Genomic DNA, 16129 nt, shown 5'->3' on the forward strand with positions numbered 1-16129 from the left:
GGACAGGAACAGCTCTTCTTGAACTCAGAGACTCCGACAGTAGATGGCTCAAGCTCTGGCCCAAAAGCAGCTGGGGAAACCCTAGCCGGGGGAAGGAGATAGCCTGCTGGGGAATGGACTGACAGAGCCAAGCAGAACAGAGCAGAATAGGCATGCCAGAAGATGGAGGCAGCAAAGAGACTGCAAAAGGGAGAAGTATCCATGAGTCTTAAAGGGGCCATGCCCTTTTGAGCTTAGTTTGAGTTTTTCTTCTCTCAGTTTAGGTTTTTTCTCTCCTCCTTCCTTCCCAGACTGTGTTGCTGAAGGAAAAGGAGAGAGGGACTATAGCCAGCCTGCCCTAGCATTGGGCATTTTAGGCAAAATCTGTCCCGAGGGGGGTGTTGGTCTTGACCAAGGAGGTCTGGGTCCAGAGCTACAGCTGGGACTTGAATGTGGGAGACTGAGGATTCACAGGACTGTACAAATTAGACAGCCATGAACAGTTTGATGGACACATTGAGGACTGAAGCAATTTAGGCTTAGTTCAGTTTTGGACTTGTGGTCCTTCTTTTTTGAGAAGAACTTTTGGTTGAAGCCAACTAGCCTGAGCAGAAGCGTGAATTGATTTGAGATTAAGAGTAAGAGTAACAAAAAGACATTCTTTAAGTACATAGAGAGCAAGAAGGCGGTGCAGGGTAACATAGGACGGCTACAGAATGAACTTGGGCAACTCGTAACAGATAAGATGGATAAAGCAGAGCTCTTAAATGATTTCTTTGCACCTGTGTTCCTGGACACAGATACAAACACAGCTCCCAAAGAGACTTTAGTCTGGCGTGAGAGAAATACCAATCCACCAACGGTTAGCACTGACCAAGTGAAGGGGTACTTGGAGGGGTTGGACATATTTAAGTGGGCAGGCCCCGATGATCTTCACCCAAGGGTACTAAAGGAATTGGCCAGCATCTTAGTGAAACCACTGAGCACTTGTGGCTTTCAAGACAGGTCCCAGAAGACTGGAAAAGGGTCAGTGATGTCCCTATTTTCAAGAAGGGGAGGAAGGAGGACCTAGGTAATTATAGGCCGGTTAGCCTCACCTCTGTTCTTGGCAAGATCTTAGAAAACATCATAAAGGATCACATGGGGGGGGGGGGGGGGGGCAGTGGGTAATACAATGTTAAGGGGCAACCAGCATGGGTTTGTAGCAGGCAGATCCTGCCCAACTAACTTGGTCTCTTTTTATGACCAGGTCACAAAGTGCTTAGATGCAGGAGTAGAGATAGATGTCATTTACTTGGATTTTAAAAAGACTTTTGAGAAAGCATCACACCCAATTCTCACAAGCAAACTGAGTAGCTGTGATGTGGATTTTTTCACAGTAAGGTGGGTGAAAAGCTGTCTTATGGGACGCACCCAGAGAGTGGTGGTGGACAGGTCGTTTTCCTCCTGGAAAGATGTGGGCAGTGGTGTCCCCCAGGGCTCTGTCCTTGGACCAGTACTGTTCAATATCTTCATCAGTGATTTGGATGAGGGTGTTGAAAGCACTCTGTCCAAATTCGCAGACAACACCAAACTATGGGGTATAGTAAACACACTGGAGGGCAGGGAGTGAATTCAGGTGGATTTGGATAGGTTGGGGAAGTGGGCGGATCAGAATAGGATGCAATTTAACAAGTGCAAGGTGCTACACCTGGGGAGAAAGAATCTCCAATACACCTATAGACTGGGGGGTACCATTCTGAATACCACGACAGGGGAAAGGGATCTCAGAGTCAGGGGAAGATCTCAGGAAGAGGGGCACTTTAATTAGAGCAGCTCTCAGGATTCATTCGAACTAAAATGCCCACAGCGTTTCATGTATTCAACATCCCCAAGCTTCAAAATGGCAGTGGATGTGCTTTAACTAAAGCTCTTCTGCCACCATTTTGAAGCGCAGGGACATTGAATACACGTAATGCTGAGGCTGCTGAAGCATGCTAATTAGCACACTCCAGCAGACTCAATTAATTTGCCAATTAGCATGCGTCAGAGCAGGCATTGGGCACGTGTATAAGTGCCCCAAATCTCCATTGTGGCCTGGCACCAAAATATCCAGGTAGGACTTCATGAGCCATAGGAGGAGTGGGCAAGCTGCTCCAGAGGGCAAACAATCACCTCTCACAGTTCTATGCCAGAAGCATTGCAGGCAAATACTCCCAACATCAGGGGCTCCAGGATGCAGTTCATGAAGACCCTGGGATCATGAACATTGCCCAATCATCTGGCATCAGTGGTGTGACCTGTCCATGATGGTCCACGGTACCCTGTAACATGATGCAGAAGTACCCCTTGCAGTTGATGTACTCTAAGATACAGTATACTAGTTATAGGATGAGAACATGTATTCAAATCAATGGCTGTGATGTAGTTCAGAAACTCAACATGACTTCCTGAAGGTTGCAGAGGCAGAGGAACTACAGAACTCACATTTTCCAAGTGGTGTGGAACCCCTCGTGTTTGGCCAATCCAGATGTGGACTTGTGCAAGCTGAAGTGGTTGGTGACCACTTTGGAAGCTATTGGGAACTCCAATCTTCCAGATGGCAATTCTCATGTACTTCTCCCAGTACACTGGCACCCTCATGTCAGTTGTTTACTTCTGAAGTGACAGGGCCAGCTTGCTGCATTTTGTGGAATATGACCTTGCTCATCATCCTAGATCCTCAGGATTACCCATTCCCACCAACTGCTCCATGTATTTCGGGCCCAGAAACAGTGGCTTATGATTTGTAGGTGGTTCTAGAGAAGGCCATCCTCCATCAAGTCCCTCGTTACTTCCTCCTCAGACACACTATTCTCAAGGTGAAGTTACACATTACACTTAGACCATACTAATGGCAGTTAAAACATTAGTGTCCTCATGTTGAAACTCTTTAACTCATACTAAGTGCATTCTGAGTGTCTCAAAGTCACACCACCTCTTTCTTGAACTCCTTCATATCTCTTCTTAGAGCAGGGGTGGGCAAAATACAGCTCGCGCACCGGATTCGGCCCACGAGGCCATTCTATCTGGCCCGCGGGGAACCTAAAAAATTTAGAAAATTAATATTTACCTGCCCTTGCTTCCTGTCAAAAATGACAGGAACCAAAGGCAGTAGGACCCAGAGGAAGCCCGGCGGGCTCCCACAACAGCAGGGCCTGCCCGGTCCCACCAGTCAGCCAGAAGTCCCACCAGGGGCTTCTGGCCTGGGAGCACGTGGCTGCTCCATGCCAGAATTGCAGGTAAGGGGGAAGGGGAGGGCGGGGAGGACTCCAGGCAAGGAAGGAGTCCGGGGAAAAGCTGAGCACGGGGCGGGGGAGGGAGGGAAAGCAGCTCCTCACCCTTCCTGTAGCTGGCGCCCACTGCTGAAGCTAAGAGGTCGCTTTCCCCCCCCTGTGCTCAGCACCTCCTTGTAACCCAGTCCCGCTGCCAGCCTGGGCCCTGCTGGTTCCAGGCTCGCCCATCGGGGCTGCGTGTGGCGACAGCAGCTGTGGCCCCCCTGCTTGCTGCACTGGGCAGTGTTTGCCACCGCTGCCTCTGTGCTGCCCAGTGTGTGAGCTCCGGGCAGGCAGCAGTAGCAGGAAACCCTACCCACAGCTGCTGCCGTTGATGGGCAAGCCTGGAGCCAGCGTGGGGCCAAGTTACAAGCTGGTGCTAGGTGCAGGGAAAAGCGGCCCCTCGCTCGCCCCGTGGCCAGCGCCCCATGCTGTAGCTGCTTGCAGCCTGCATGGGGCTGCCTGTGCCTGCTCCAGACAGCCCCGCCTGGGCTGCGAGCACCTGCAGCAGGGAGCGCCTGCCACGGGGCTGGCGGGGGGCCACCTTTCCCTGCACTCAGAATCAGCTTCTTCCCTGCCAGCGTGCAGGGGGTCAGGGCTGTGCAATGCCCCCCACCTGTACCGCAGGGCTGGGGGCCATTGGGAGTGAGCAGGTGCGGGAGCCAGCGGGAGCACAGGGCCCTCACCCGTGTCCCGGGGCCAGTGCCGGTGGGGCCCAGAGCAGGGTGCCAGGAGCGCGGGGTCCCAGCTGGCAGGGGCTCTATGGAGCTGGGCCAGATCCCCCCTCTCTCTGCTGGTACAGCCCAGTCCGGTTTCACAGACCCATGCCAGCCTGTGCCCCGCTTTGGGCCCCATTGGTGCTGGCCCTGGGACACTGGTCTCAAGACATGGGGACATTGGTCTCAAGATGGTAACCAGGGGGCGGGGCACCTGTCAAGGGGCGGGGCTACCCATGAGGCTCTCAACAGCCTGCCGAAACTGGGTAAGTGGCCCTCCGTCCAAAATAATTGCCCGCTCCTGTCTTAGAGCCTTAACTGCTATCTGTCCTCAGTCCAGCCTGCTCTAATGCTTGGAGGTGAGGAAAACAAGCCTCTCTCTTGAGGAGTTCTGTTCACACTCTTGCTTTCCAACCCTTCCCTTGGTTTTCCTCTCTCTCTCCAGGGAAATTCAATGTTTCTAAACGCACTGTCTTCTGCAGGCAGAAGCAAGGGGCATAGAGAAACCCTTGTACTTCCAACGGAAACAAGTACTTCATTAAAGACCCAGCAGCAGTGCTCCTACTGAATATCATTCATCTTGAATTCTAACACTCCTCAAGCTCAAAAGCTTCAGTGTACAGCACATGCTGGCTGCCTACTTACCCAGAAATAATCACAGTAGCTCCATTCAGAGGGTTTCAGCAACTGTTGTTCTGGCATTGTGTCCGGATGGGGAAAAGTGACACAATTTATCTGCAGAAATCCAGGAAAAGGCAGTTAGAAAGCAACAAATGCTTGTAGATTTAGCCACGGATAAGCATATACGTAATAAATTATGCATCTATAAATCAGTAAGCCTAGCTGACATGCATCTTTGTGTAGGAGAATTATTTGGTGAACTCTGAAACATAGACAACTGGTTTTCAATCTTTTTTGATCCCATGGCACATCTCCTGTTCCCTATACAGCCACAGCCCAACCCTCTCCTTATTCCCATGCACAGTCTCACTTGCCCCCAGACCTCTAACACCACTCATAGATGGCCTCATAGCCTATCCCATAGTTCTCTTGGCCAGGCATGCTGCAGAGGCACCTGAGCTAGCTTTACACACTCTAGTTCTGGAACAGAAGCAGAATAACCATGTTTTCACAAAGCTGTGCTTGTGCAATTACTGCAGCTTCTCACCCTGAAAAGCCATTGAGAGCATGAACTAGCAACAGCTTGATGAGAAGCAAATAAGACACCAATTTACTGAAGAAAGATGAGCAATTTTGCCAGCTATCATCCAAGGAGTTTTACTGTCCCCCTTTGGTAATCATGGAACAAAGACTACCACAAAAAAAAAATAAATCTGCAAACATGTAACAGAACAGCAACAGGTGGTACTGAAAATATTACAATATTACAAACAGCATGTTAAACAAGGCAATCTTCTGACAGAATTACAAAAATAATTATAGAGGTGGGTAGCCATGTTAGTCTAAAGTCAGGTAGAAGGTAGAGCAGGGTGGCAGCTTAAAGACAAAATGGTTCAGAGATGTCTGAGCTTTCACAGGCAGCAGCCTACTTTATCAGATGTTACAAGTGGACTGGCAGAAAGAAAGAAAGGAAAGGGAACTGCCATGAGAGGTAATAAGCAAGTCAATTAGATCAACAGGGATGAACAAGGTAGTTAGCATCTGGAGGGACCCAACAGTTAACAGCTAGTCCAGGAATAAGAAACCACAATCCCTGTTGAAACTATGATCAATACAAATTATTTACTACAACTGCTATGCATAAATCTTCAAATGAATATCCTGAACCTGCAAATGTTCTGAATTGTGGCTGAACTGTGCCTGTGAATAATTAAATGGGCTTCCTACAGGCATAGGTACCCACAGACAACATTTTGCAAGTTGATGACCGTTATATAGGAATTGGCAGCTACTAAATGAAGTGGAAAGGAAGGAAATATATTACAGTAATAAAGCTGTATAACTACTAAGGTTTGTCTACATTTGGAATTTTTTTTGGATTAGGGTAGGGTGTGAATCTAATTTATTCCAGAATAACCCCAGCTGTAGACAGGCCCTTAGTATTGACTGATGACTTGATTAATCAGCAGGGGGGGTGGGGGGGGTGTGGTGCGGCAGCGCCGAGGAGTTATGCAACAGAGAATATTAAAATCTTTTGAATATCAAAAGCTTTTGATAGTAAGCAGTGCTCTCCTAACATATTCTCTCTCTGCACAACCACGACAGAAGAAATTCTTCTTAATCCACAAATCCACTGTGCAGGCTCTTGGATCAAACAGAAAATCAAAATGTTCAGGATTCAAGGTTCATAGGATCATAGGAAAGTAGGACTGAAAGGGACCTCATGAGGTCATGCGCTCCAGCCACCTGCTCATGGCGAGATCACCCTGACTAAACCAACTCAGCCAAGGGTCTGTCCAACCTGTTCTTGAACATTTCCAGGGATAGAGATTCCACAACTTCTCTGGGTGGCCTGTTCCAATGCTTGCCCCAGTCAGAAAGTGCTTCCTAATTTCCAACCTAAACTTCCTCTGATGCAGTTTGAGACCACTGTTCCTGATCTTGTCCCCTATAGCCACAGAGTTAAAACAAAGTCTAATTTTCATCTTTATAAATCTCCCTTGAGGTACTACAAGACTTTTGGATACCCGTGTTCACAGATTAAAGCAGTGTGAAAGTGTAATATTGAGCTCTAAGTGGCAGCTTTTACAGACCTCTGGGATGGAACTAATGGAAGGGTAAGCCTAACTAGTAACTTCATAAAGCCACAGAAACTGGAAAAAGAACTGTTCATGCAATGTTAATGCTACCCTCTTTTGTATATGCATTATGAAGCCACTGTCCATTTTTTTTGTCCATTGTTTAATGTATGGTTCCAAGCTTTATTTCCTGCCTATAACCAAGTCTCTTAAATATTTTATCTCCTCATTAACTTTTCTATAGCACTAATCATGAAAGTATCCAACTCCATGAACATTAATGAATGCATCTTTCACAGCACTTCCGCGGTGTAGGGAGATATTAATACTCTCAATTTACAGATGGGGGAACCAAGACATAAAAAGCCTGCAGCCAAAATTTATGAAAATACCCATTGATTTTGGATTCCTCAATGACTAAGTGCCAGTTTGAAATGCCTGACACTTGTTTGTTTCCAAATTGCTGAGTACTCACAGCTGCAGCTAAAGTCACTGTGAGCTGGTGAGTATTTGGAACTTCTCCAAATCAGCTCTCAGAGCTTCATTTGGGGTATTGAGATGAGAAACTCACAATTAGCAGCCAATTGCTTAAGCCTGGTTTTAAACAAGCTTGCCCAGCATTACAATGCAAGCTCTGATTTAAATGGGACATATTTCTCCAGAAAAAAAGAACAAAAAAGCCGGTGATCATATATTTAAATTATCAAAATGGAAAACAGAAAGAAGAAGAATTAATTCTGCCTGGGCAGTCTTTATTGAAGTATTTCTTAACTTTTCAGTACTTTAGTTTGCCATCACAGAACCACAGTATTCATATGGAGCACCACTAACTTCCACAGGACACTGACAATGCATGTACACATTTACACATAAACAGAGAGACCCAATTCCAGGATCAAAGACTTGCTGGGCACCTATGCAAGTACATGATGCCTGCTCCAACACATGCTAATTAGCACAGCGCAGCAGACTTGGTTAATTGAGTTAGCATGCTCCAGGAGCCATAATATGTATTCATCGACCCTGCACTTCAAAATGGGGGTGGGGATGCTTTAATTAAAGCTCGTTTGAGCTTTAGTTAGTGTATGCTCATTTGACCAGCTTTAGTTAAAGTGCACCCGCCACCATTTTGAAGTGTGGGATGCCGAATACACGAGATGCTGCAGGCACTTTAATTAGAGCGGCTCCCAAGAGCTGCTCTAATTAAAGTGCTTCCACCCCCACCCCGCTGTTTCTTCACGTGATTTTTGGTATGACATTTTCAATGTATTTGGGGAAAACGGCCAGAGAAATTTTGTACAAGTGATTTTACAGCTGTAGAATGTTGAGAATCAGGATTCCTGCAAACGGTTAATGGTTTGAGGCAGAACTGTCCAAATAGTGACCTGTAAGGGGCTAATTTCCAACTTCCAGGCTCTCAACCACCTGCCCCTATTACTCTGCCTGCAATAGTAGCCGGAGTCTCCAGGCTTCCCTCTCCTTTCTCCAGCTGCTGCTTCCTGCCTTCACACCAGAGGGCAGGGCAGTGTGGGGACCTGAAGATGAGTCCAGGGGTGGTATCATGCCCTGGTTTGAAGTTTTTAAGACACACAAGTCAGATATCTGGTTTATTTTATTAGTCTGGGGATGGAGCTCCTTTGCCTGGAGACGAGGTGTGCCTGACACTTGTTTGAATACTAGTGCACAGTAAAGATTTGTTGGGCTGTAGAGATGTGAAAAAGGGAGGACTCTGAACTGCAACAAAGCATTGGTATTTCAGATAGAAAGGTTAGATATTTATAGGGAAATAAGCATCCAGCATGTTGAGATATATTAGCTTTCTATTAGAGATTAAATAAATCTCTGCTAATATGACCATCTTGAATTGGAGTTTAAAGATGCATCCATTGAAGCTTCAAGTCCAGGATTGGTCTCCACACTCCTTTTCCTTCTGGGATCAGAAAGCATGGACTGAAGAACCCCTTCTCTCTTAGGTAGGCCAGAATGCATTCCACCACCCTGAAAGAGATGGTGATGACCCCTCCTGTTGAAGAAGGCTGCCAGGAGAATGGTCCTTGAAAAGGGTCAGGAGGGAACAAAGGGAAACTCAAAAAGAGAGCCATTTCTAATTGTGTCTGTGACAAGCAAGGGTGGGGAAGGGTCTCGTCTTGGATTTGTGTCAACACAGTAACACTCTTGTCTCCTCTCTTCTTCCGTGATTGGCAGTGTTGACTCCAATGTGTGGGCATGTTCTGCATGAGATGGTTAGAAAGGAGCTGTCTTGGGACTTGCCCACCAGGAACATCCATGCCTTGATATTGTATTCCTTCCTTATTTTACCATTCTGCTTTTGAATGACTGGTAAATATTGTACTCATCAGTCACATGAGACTCCCCAAGGCAATGTAAATAATGATAATCAGAGGCAGCCTGTGATTTGGGAGAAGGTATCAGATGGCAAATAAGACCAGAACCAGATGGCTCTTATGTCAAAGCAGTCATTCTGAAAGTGCTAGCAACACTTTCAGAAAGCTGGCCAACAGGACTCTTCTAGAGAAAAGGCCAAGAAATAGCTTGTAGATGCATGTTGTTTAGGCCTTATGAGCTGGCAAATGTTGGGTCCTACAATTAATTTGACTTGCACTAAGTAGGAGATATTTTGGATAAATTATGGAATTCTCCAACAAATTTGCAAAAAGCCAAATGGAAATACCTTGTTTTTTCCGTGGACAAGGAGGGAAAGAACTACTGTCCTGGTTTAATATTTAGGGCAGAACCCCATTTCACTTTATAGCCTCAAACAGCGTTTTTCTGCTCTGACATATTTTGAAACTTACATACAGGTTGTGATCTTATTCTACATGCAGTGTGGAAGTATAGTAAGTAATATGTTGCAGGCTACATGCTGGCTGGCCAGGTAAGCCTGCCTCAATGGTTAAAGGGAATCCACTAACTGTATACCAATTAAATATTTGGAACAAAGGATGAAAAACTAAGAACAGGAGTGCAGGTCAAAGGAGTTCCAAGGAGGGACACCAAGCAGAGAACACCAGCTAGCATCCACTGCCCGTTGAAGATATCCAAGGAGTCTGTGGATGCTGCTCAGTGAAACTGCCCAGAGATGTGCACAGATAAGAGAAAGGAACACAGCCCTAGAGCTGCCTGGGTTTGTCCTCCCAGTGGGGCAGGAACATTTCATATGTTGCTTATCCATTTTATTTAATTCATCAGTAGAAGGTAGAGCAGGGTGGTACTATAGAGGTGCATCTGACAAGGCTGGTTGTTAAAAGCTACAAAAGCTTCTGCCTCTAAACTACCCTCTGGTGGCACAGCTGTACTACTACCCAGTGTGTCCACAGGTGGTAGATAGAGTAATGACCTTCAGGAAAGGTTAACTGCAAAATAAACAGGAGTAACTCTGAGTCACAAAACATGCAGCAGCAGTCCCATGCTGATGTGGTGGGGACAGTAAAAGGCAATGCTTCCCTTCCTGAAAAGCAACGTATATCTTTTGACCACGGTGTGATATGCCAACTACAGGTTGCCACTATAATAAGTCTGCCTAGCCCCCAGCCATGGGTCTAGAAGTCCTCAATGGCAAAGCAGGCAGATGTCAGAACCTCAACAGCTGCGAAGACAGATGAAGGCTGCAGCAGAATGAGATCTCCAACTGTCTTAGCCTCCTTGCCATTGCATTAAAGTCCCATTCTGTCAAGAACCATGTGGGAGCTAATGTGCACCAGCATCACAACTAAAGAAATCGCACACAGGTGTCCTCCATGAAAACAGCATTTCTAGCACATTGTTAAGCCCTTTGGCAACCAGTCAGTGACAATGGGTACTTTTTATGTGTGTTCCTGGGGTGGGGGGATAGGGGCAATGGTTTAATTAGAGTGGCTCCAAGAGCTACTCTAATTAAAGTGCAGCCATGTCTTATGTATCAGTGTCTCCGCACTTCAAAATGGCAGTGGGGCGATTGAATTAAAGCTTGTTTGATGACCTTTAGTTCAAGCACCCCCGCTGCCATTTTTAAGCATGGGGATGCTGATACACGAGATGCAGGAGGCTGCTGGAGCATAGTAATTGCCACACTCCAGCAGATTTGATTACTCATGTCTGCTTAAATGCACCAAAATTACAGTGCATTGGAGCAGCCTCTGTGCTTATGTACAGGAACCCAATGGGATGAGGACTGTGAGGCCTGGAAGTTCCTAGTCATGAACTGGCACAAAGGAGGTAGTTACAAGAATGTCATCTAACACTGGGATGAGGCAGGAGTGCAATTCTACAGCTGTAACTGCAACTGAGCAGCCCTCTTCGGGATCAGCTCAACCCATGTGGAGAGTACCTAGAAAAGGTACCCTACACATAGCCTGTCTACCTTCTTCCTCACTGGATAACTGAGTCCTGTGGGATCACCTTTACTGTGGTCAAAATCAACAAAGACAAACAAATAATGTTGGGACCTGGAACATCAGGACCTTTATGGACAATCCTAATAGTGAACGTCCAGAGCACTGGACCACAATCATGGCTTGAGAAAGGTGACATAACACTGATGCTGATGCACTGAGAAGACCTGGCGGACAGGAGATGGGCAGTTCAAAGAACATGGAGGCAGCTATACACTCTTCTGGAAGGGTATTTCCCTATTGGAATTAATGAGCACCTCACAACTCTCTGCCTTAAACTGGCGGGGAGCCAATAGGCCACTGTCATCGGAATATATGCCTCAACTCTTGACACTACCAATGAAACCATGGAGGAATTCTATGCCAGCCTTGACCAAGTCCTTTCTGACATTCTGAAGGGAGACAGGCTTATTCTTCTCAGTGATTTCAATGCAGAATCACAAGGGACACAGACCTCTAGAATGGAACAAAAAACAAGGAAGGAGTAGGAAAGGTCAACTCCAACAGCATCTTCCTCTTGTCCAAATACACGGAACGTGGACTCACTGTTACCAACACCACTTTCTGCCGGAAAAACAGGCACAAGACATCATGGTAACACCCACATTCTAAGTACTGGCACCAGCCTGGCTACATTTGTGTCTGGGAACCCAAAGGTGTTCACATCATCTAAGCTTTGCTAGGATCTGATGACTGATTGCTGGACTGATCACCAAATCATCCACTTCATTATATCACTCAAACTGGCTCCCAAACAATGGCTGAAGCAGAAGAAATGCTGATGGAAGTCAAAAGACTCAAGGACCCAAATCAGGCAAGACCTCTTCCACCAGTGTCTCAATGGAAAACTGGTGAATTTCAATCAACAATGGGAGAATGTCAGCAGTGCTTGGGGTGCCTTCAAGTCCACCATCATCAGCATCTGTGAAGAGGCACTTGGATTCTCTATGATGACTGTGAAACTCAAGCTGAGCTGGGCTTACTCATAGTTTTCGAATAACTCAATTCCCCTGTGAGTTGATAATATGGCAGAGAATGCACAGTATCTACTTTGGAAAGATGAACAAGAAAGTGAGGTGCTTGCAGTTCAGCTTTATGAATCACCATTTGTATGCTTTTGAAGGGAATTACTGTTTTATTAGATTAATTTCACAAGACAGTTTGGGGAATGTTGCTGATCTGCTAAATGGCACCTGTGCACTTTGCTGGAGACTTTTTTTTTTTTTTTTTAAGTATTTCAATTAAAGCAGAAATGTAGTTGCTATTGCAGACTTTAAATGTGAATATTGTATTAATTTTTGCTGAATTGCACTGTGCATCTACTGCTAGAAGTAAATCAATGAAGGGGGGGGGCGGGGGACTATACAATTTACTTTTTAGCCCAAGTATCTAGGTTAGGTACTTTCCCAGGGAGTGAGAAATCTTCATTCCAGCCCTCCCCTCCAAGTACCATCCAGAGGGGTTGGAATCTGTATTTCAGCAAAGTGCTCGAACCACCAGGTGTTGCCTAGACCCCTACCTTCAGGCTTCCTTTTGAAGCTGGCTCAGTGTACCTTGTATTTATTGTTTATTGGATAGAGGTAGTTAGCTGTGTTAAGCTGAAGTTAGGCAGAAGGTAGGGTAGAGTGGTTTACTACTTTTCTTCAGCAGTCCTTCATAGTTGAAGACAATTGTCTTCTATGATTGTCTTATCTATGGGTCCGAAGATGGCTGACGAGGTCAATTTGGGCCTTCTGCTCTCTTTAACGCTATCTTGAACAACTTTTGCCCGGTCATCCTTTAAGACACAAAAACATACCCTTACTAACAAAAGTTGCCCCTCCCATTTTTTATATTTTAATCCCATGAAGTCCCCATATTCCCAATGATTCCCCTTTGAAGTAGTTAAAAATAGGTTGTGAAAAATTCCAACACTTTTTTTTAAACTTCTCTTCCAAGGGGCAGTGCATTAAAGTGCTCCAATTTTCTGACTCCTGGACATAGGTCCATTCTTGGGCAAATTCTTTCTTCCATACATCCTTAACTTTGACTTACCATGCATTAATCATCATCATTTTCTTTATCCTTATTTGGTAGTCTTTCTGATCTCAGAAGCTGTATGACTTCAGACCAAAGTGCTAGTCTGGATTGCACAAGTTCATATATCTGAGGCACTATCACCGTTACATCTAAACCTTCCAGTATATGATTTTTTTCCCCATTTTCTTGCATATCACATTCAACAGTCCCAGGTAATTAACCCTATTAACCAAATAGGTTGCAGGCTTCTGTTTTACTTTGCCCTCCACATTTATGTTGTAGTACCTACCACCCACTATCCTTTCACCTTCCCTTAAGGAACCCCACTACCTTTTCTCACAGAATCAGAAGACAGAATTGTAGAACTGAGGTGGTGCTCGCCCCATCCTTGGGGGTCTTCAAGATGACTGGACAAGCACCTGGCTGGGATCATATGATCCGAGGTTTGGTGACCCTTTTCTTGCCTGCCAGGGGCAGGGGGTCGAACTAGATGGCCCACTGCGGCCCCTTCCGACCCTAGAATCTCTGAATCTATGAACCACAGGGCTGGAAGGGAGCTCAGGGGCTACCTTACCAATCTCATGCACAAATGCAGGAGTGTTATTCCTAAATCCTCCCTGACCAATGCTTATCTAGTCTCCTCTTGAAAACATCGAGAAGGAGATTCCCCAGCTCCTTTGGACAGTCTATTCCATCATCTCAGTGTTCTAACAGCAATGAATATTTTGCTAAGATCAAATCTAAATTGACTTTGCTACTATTTAAAACCACTGTTTTGTGTTCTACTCTCTGTGATGAGGAAAAACAGTTATTCTTCTCCACAACAGACTTTTACATCTTTAAAAAAAATGCTGTCATGCCCCCTCCCCACCTTTTTTCCAAGCTACACATAATTACCTTGCTCAACTGGCAAGGGGGGTGGGGGAAGGGCAGAGAGGGAGAGGGAGAGGAGAGTTGGATATGCTTTAAAGAGACCCTCTTAGAGGCTCAGGAGCAAGCTATCCCAATGCAACAGAAGAAAGGGAAGTGCAACAGGAGACCGAACTGACTAGACAGCAATCTCTTTAAAGAGTTGAAACTCAAAAAGGAATCCTGTAAGTAGAAACTTGGTCATAGTACTATGGAAGAGTTTAAGAGCATCGCATGGGCATGCAGGGAAAGGTGAAGGCACAATTTGAGATGCAGCTGGCAAGGGACATAGGAGGCAAGAAAAAGGGATTCTTTAAGTACCATACTTAGAATTACGAAGAGGAAGTTTTTTGCCCCCCCAACCAGAATGGGGAAAAAAAGCTCCTCATCTTACATTTTTGTACAAGGAATCCTCATTAAATATACTGCCTAGCATTAATCTGCTGCCAGAAGCAGCATGTTCTCAGTAAAGGAAACCATCTATGAAGCTGATTAAATACAACTAACACTGAGTATGACTATAAGACACATGGCCCATATTGGGCAAACATACTGATTGGAACCTTTTTAAAAATTATTACAAATTGTATTAAAAACACACTTATCACCCTATACTTACAAAGCTTCACATATTGAGCATCTTTATTTTACCAAAACTTCACATCGCAAAAGAACTACATATCCAAAAACATACAAATACATAAATTAAACCCTTAAGCAACATGCATCAACTTCCCACAAAAAACCTTACAGAACTCTTTTTCTTCATGGAGGACTCCATGAAAATCTAGTACCTCGATAACCACCTGGAACTCCCCACCCCACCCATCAGTCCTCTTTGCTGGTTCAGGGAAAGAAGTGCATTCGTCCTTTTTCCTCCACTTCTCTACTTCTTTGATCTCTTCCTTGTTCTGACTGATGTAGTATTTGAGCTCATGCAGCCCCAGCTTCAGGCATTCTTTCAGCCAGCAAAAGCCAAACCCTTAAAAACCCAGAAGTTTCCTACTTTCCATAACCTAATTTTAACATATGCTAGTAAGTCTTTAATAACTTTTCCTCTGGTCCCTTTAGTATGAATCCATATAGTACCATCTCCTGCGCTAACAACAGGTTTATTTTGGTGATACTCAGAAAGTGGCAGATCCTTTCCCACACTCTTTTCATGTATACTCGCCCAAAGCACGTCCCAGTTTCTTCTTCCCTGCACCTCTCCCTTGGGCACCTTGATGAGTTCGTCAAGCTCCATCTGTGTTGCACTTCTCTCACCAACAAGATATTTCTTACAACCATCCACATTAGGTCAGCATGTTCCCCTTTTAGTTGTTTACCCACCGCCACTCCCAGTTTTTCCCCCCCCGCCACTCCCCACACCTTCTGTGAAGTTTCCCACCAGCGCCATCCTGTCTCTAATAGGCTGGAAGCTATGGGTATTATATGCAAATATATGCAAATTACTACAAGTATTTTTTTTCTGACTCTGAGCGTGGTCACGCATTGAAACAGGCTTCCTAGAGAAACTGTGGAATCTCCATTCCTGGAAGTTTTCAAGAGCAGGTTAGACAGACACTTGGCTGGTTTAGTTAGGGGTGATCCTGCCTTGAGCAAGGCACTAGCTCAGGGGTTGGCAACCCCTGGCACGTGTGCCGAGCGTGGCACATGAGGCTGTTTTGCTTGGCATGCCGCAGCCAGCCCCGGCTCCGAGTAGCTGCTGCCAGCAACGGAGCCCAGGCTGCTCCCAACAGGGCTTACAGTGTCCCAGCTGCCTGCTGGGAGCAGCCTAACATCCCGGCCCGCCCAGAGCCATGGCCGGCGGCAGCTGGGAGGCTCCAAACAGCTGGGCAGCTAAGCCCGCCCTGAGGTGCCCACGCAGTCACTGCCAGCATGGAACTGATGTTGGAGCTGTGCAGCCCAGCAGAGCTGTTTGCACTCTGCCGCTGCCTAGAGCCCAGGCTGGCTCCAAACAGCTGTGCCGGGCTCATCACCTCCATGCCGGGGAGAGACCAAAGCTGTGCTGCCTCAGGCCCCTCCCCCACCACCAGCTCAGAGGCGCGACTGCACGCGTCAGTGCAGAGCTGTGCTGGAGGCCAGCGCAGCTGTTTGGAGCCTCCGGGCTGCAGCTGGGC

At 46.1% G+C, this 16129-nt stretch overlaps 1 protein-coding gene across 1 annotated transcript in view; it reads right to left on the reverse strand.

Annotated features, from left to right (window-relative positions):
- The window catches only part of GAS7 (growth arrest specific 7), a 278601-nt gene that overhangs the window by 62980 nt on the left and 199492 nt on the right, over positions 1 to 16129 (reverse strand). The window contains exon 6 of the mRNA XM_006029347.3: positions 4634 to 4723. Coding sequence (XP_006029409.2) covers positions 4634 to 4723 — 90 coding nt within the window. The remainder of the gene's footprint in view (positions 1 to 4633; positions 4724 to 16129) is intronic.

This window comes from Alligator sinensis, unplaced genomic scaffold, assembly GCF_000455745.1.
Source record: "Alligator sinensis unplaced genomic scaffold, ASM45574v1 scaffold1023_1, whole genome shotgun sequence".
Classification (NCBI taxonomy): domain Eukaryota; kingdom Metazoa; phylum Chordata; order Crocodylia; family Alligatoridae; genus Alligator; species Alligator sinensis.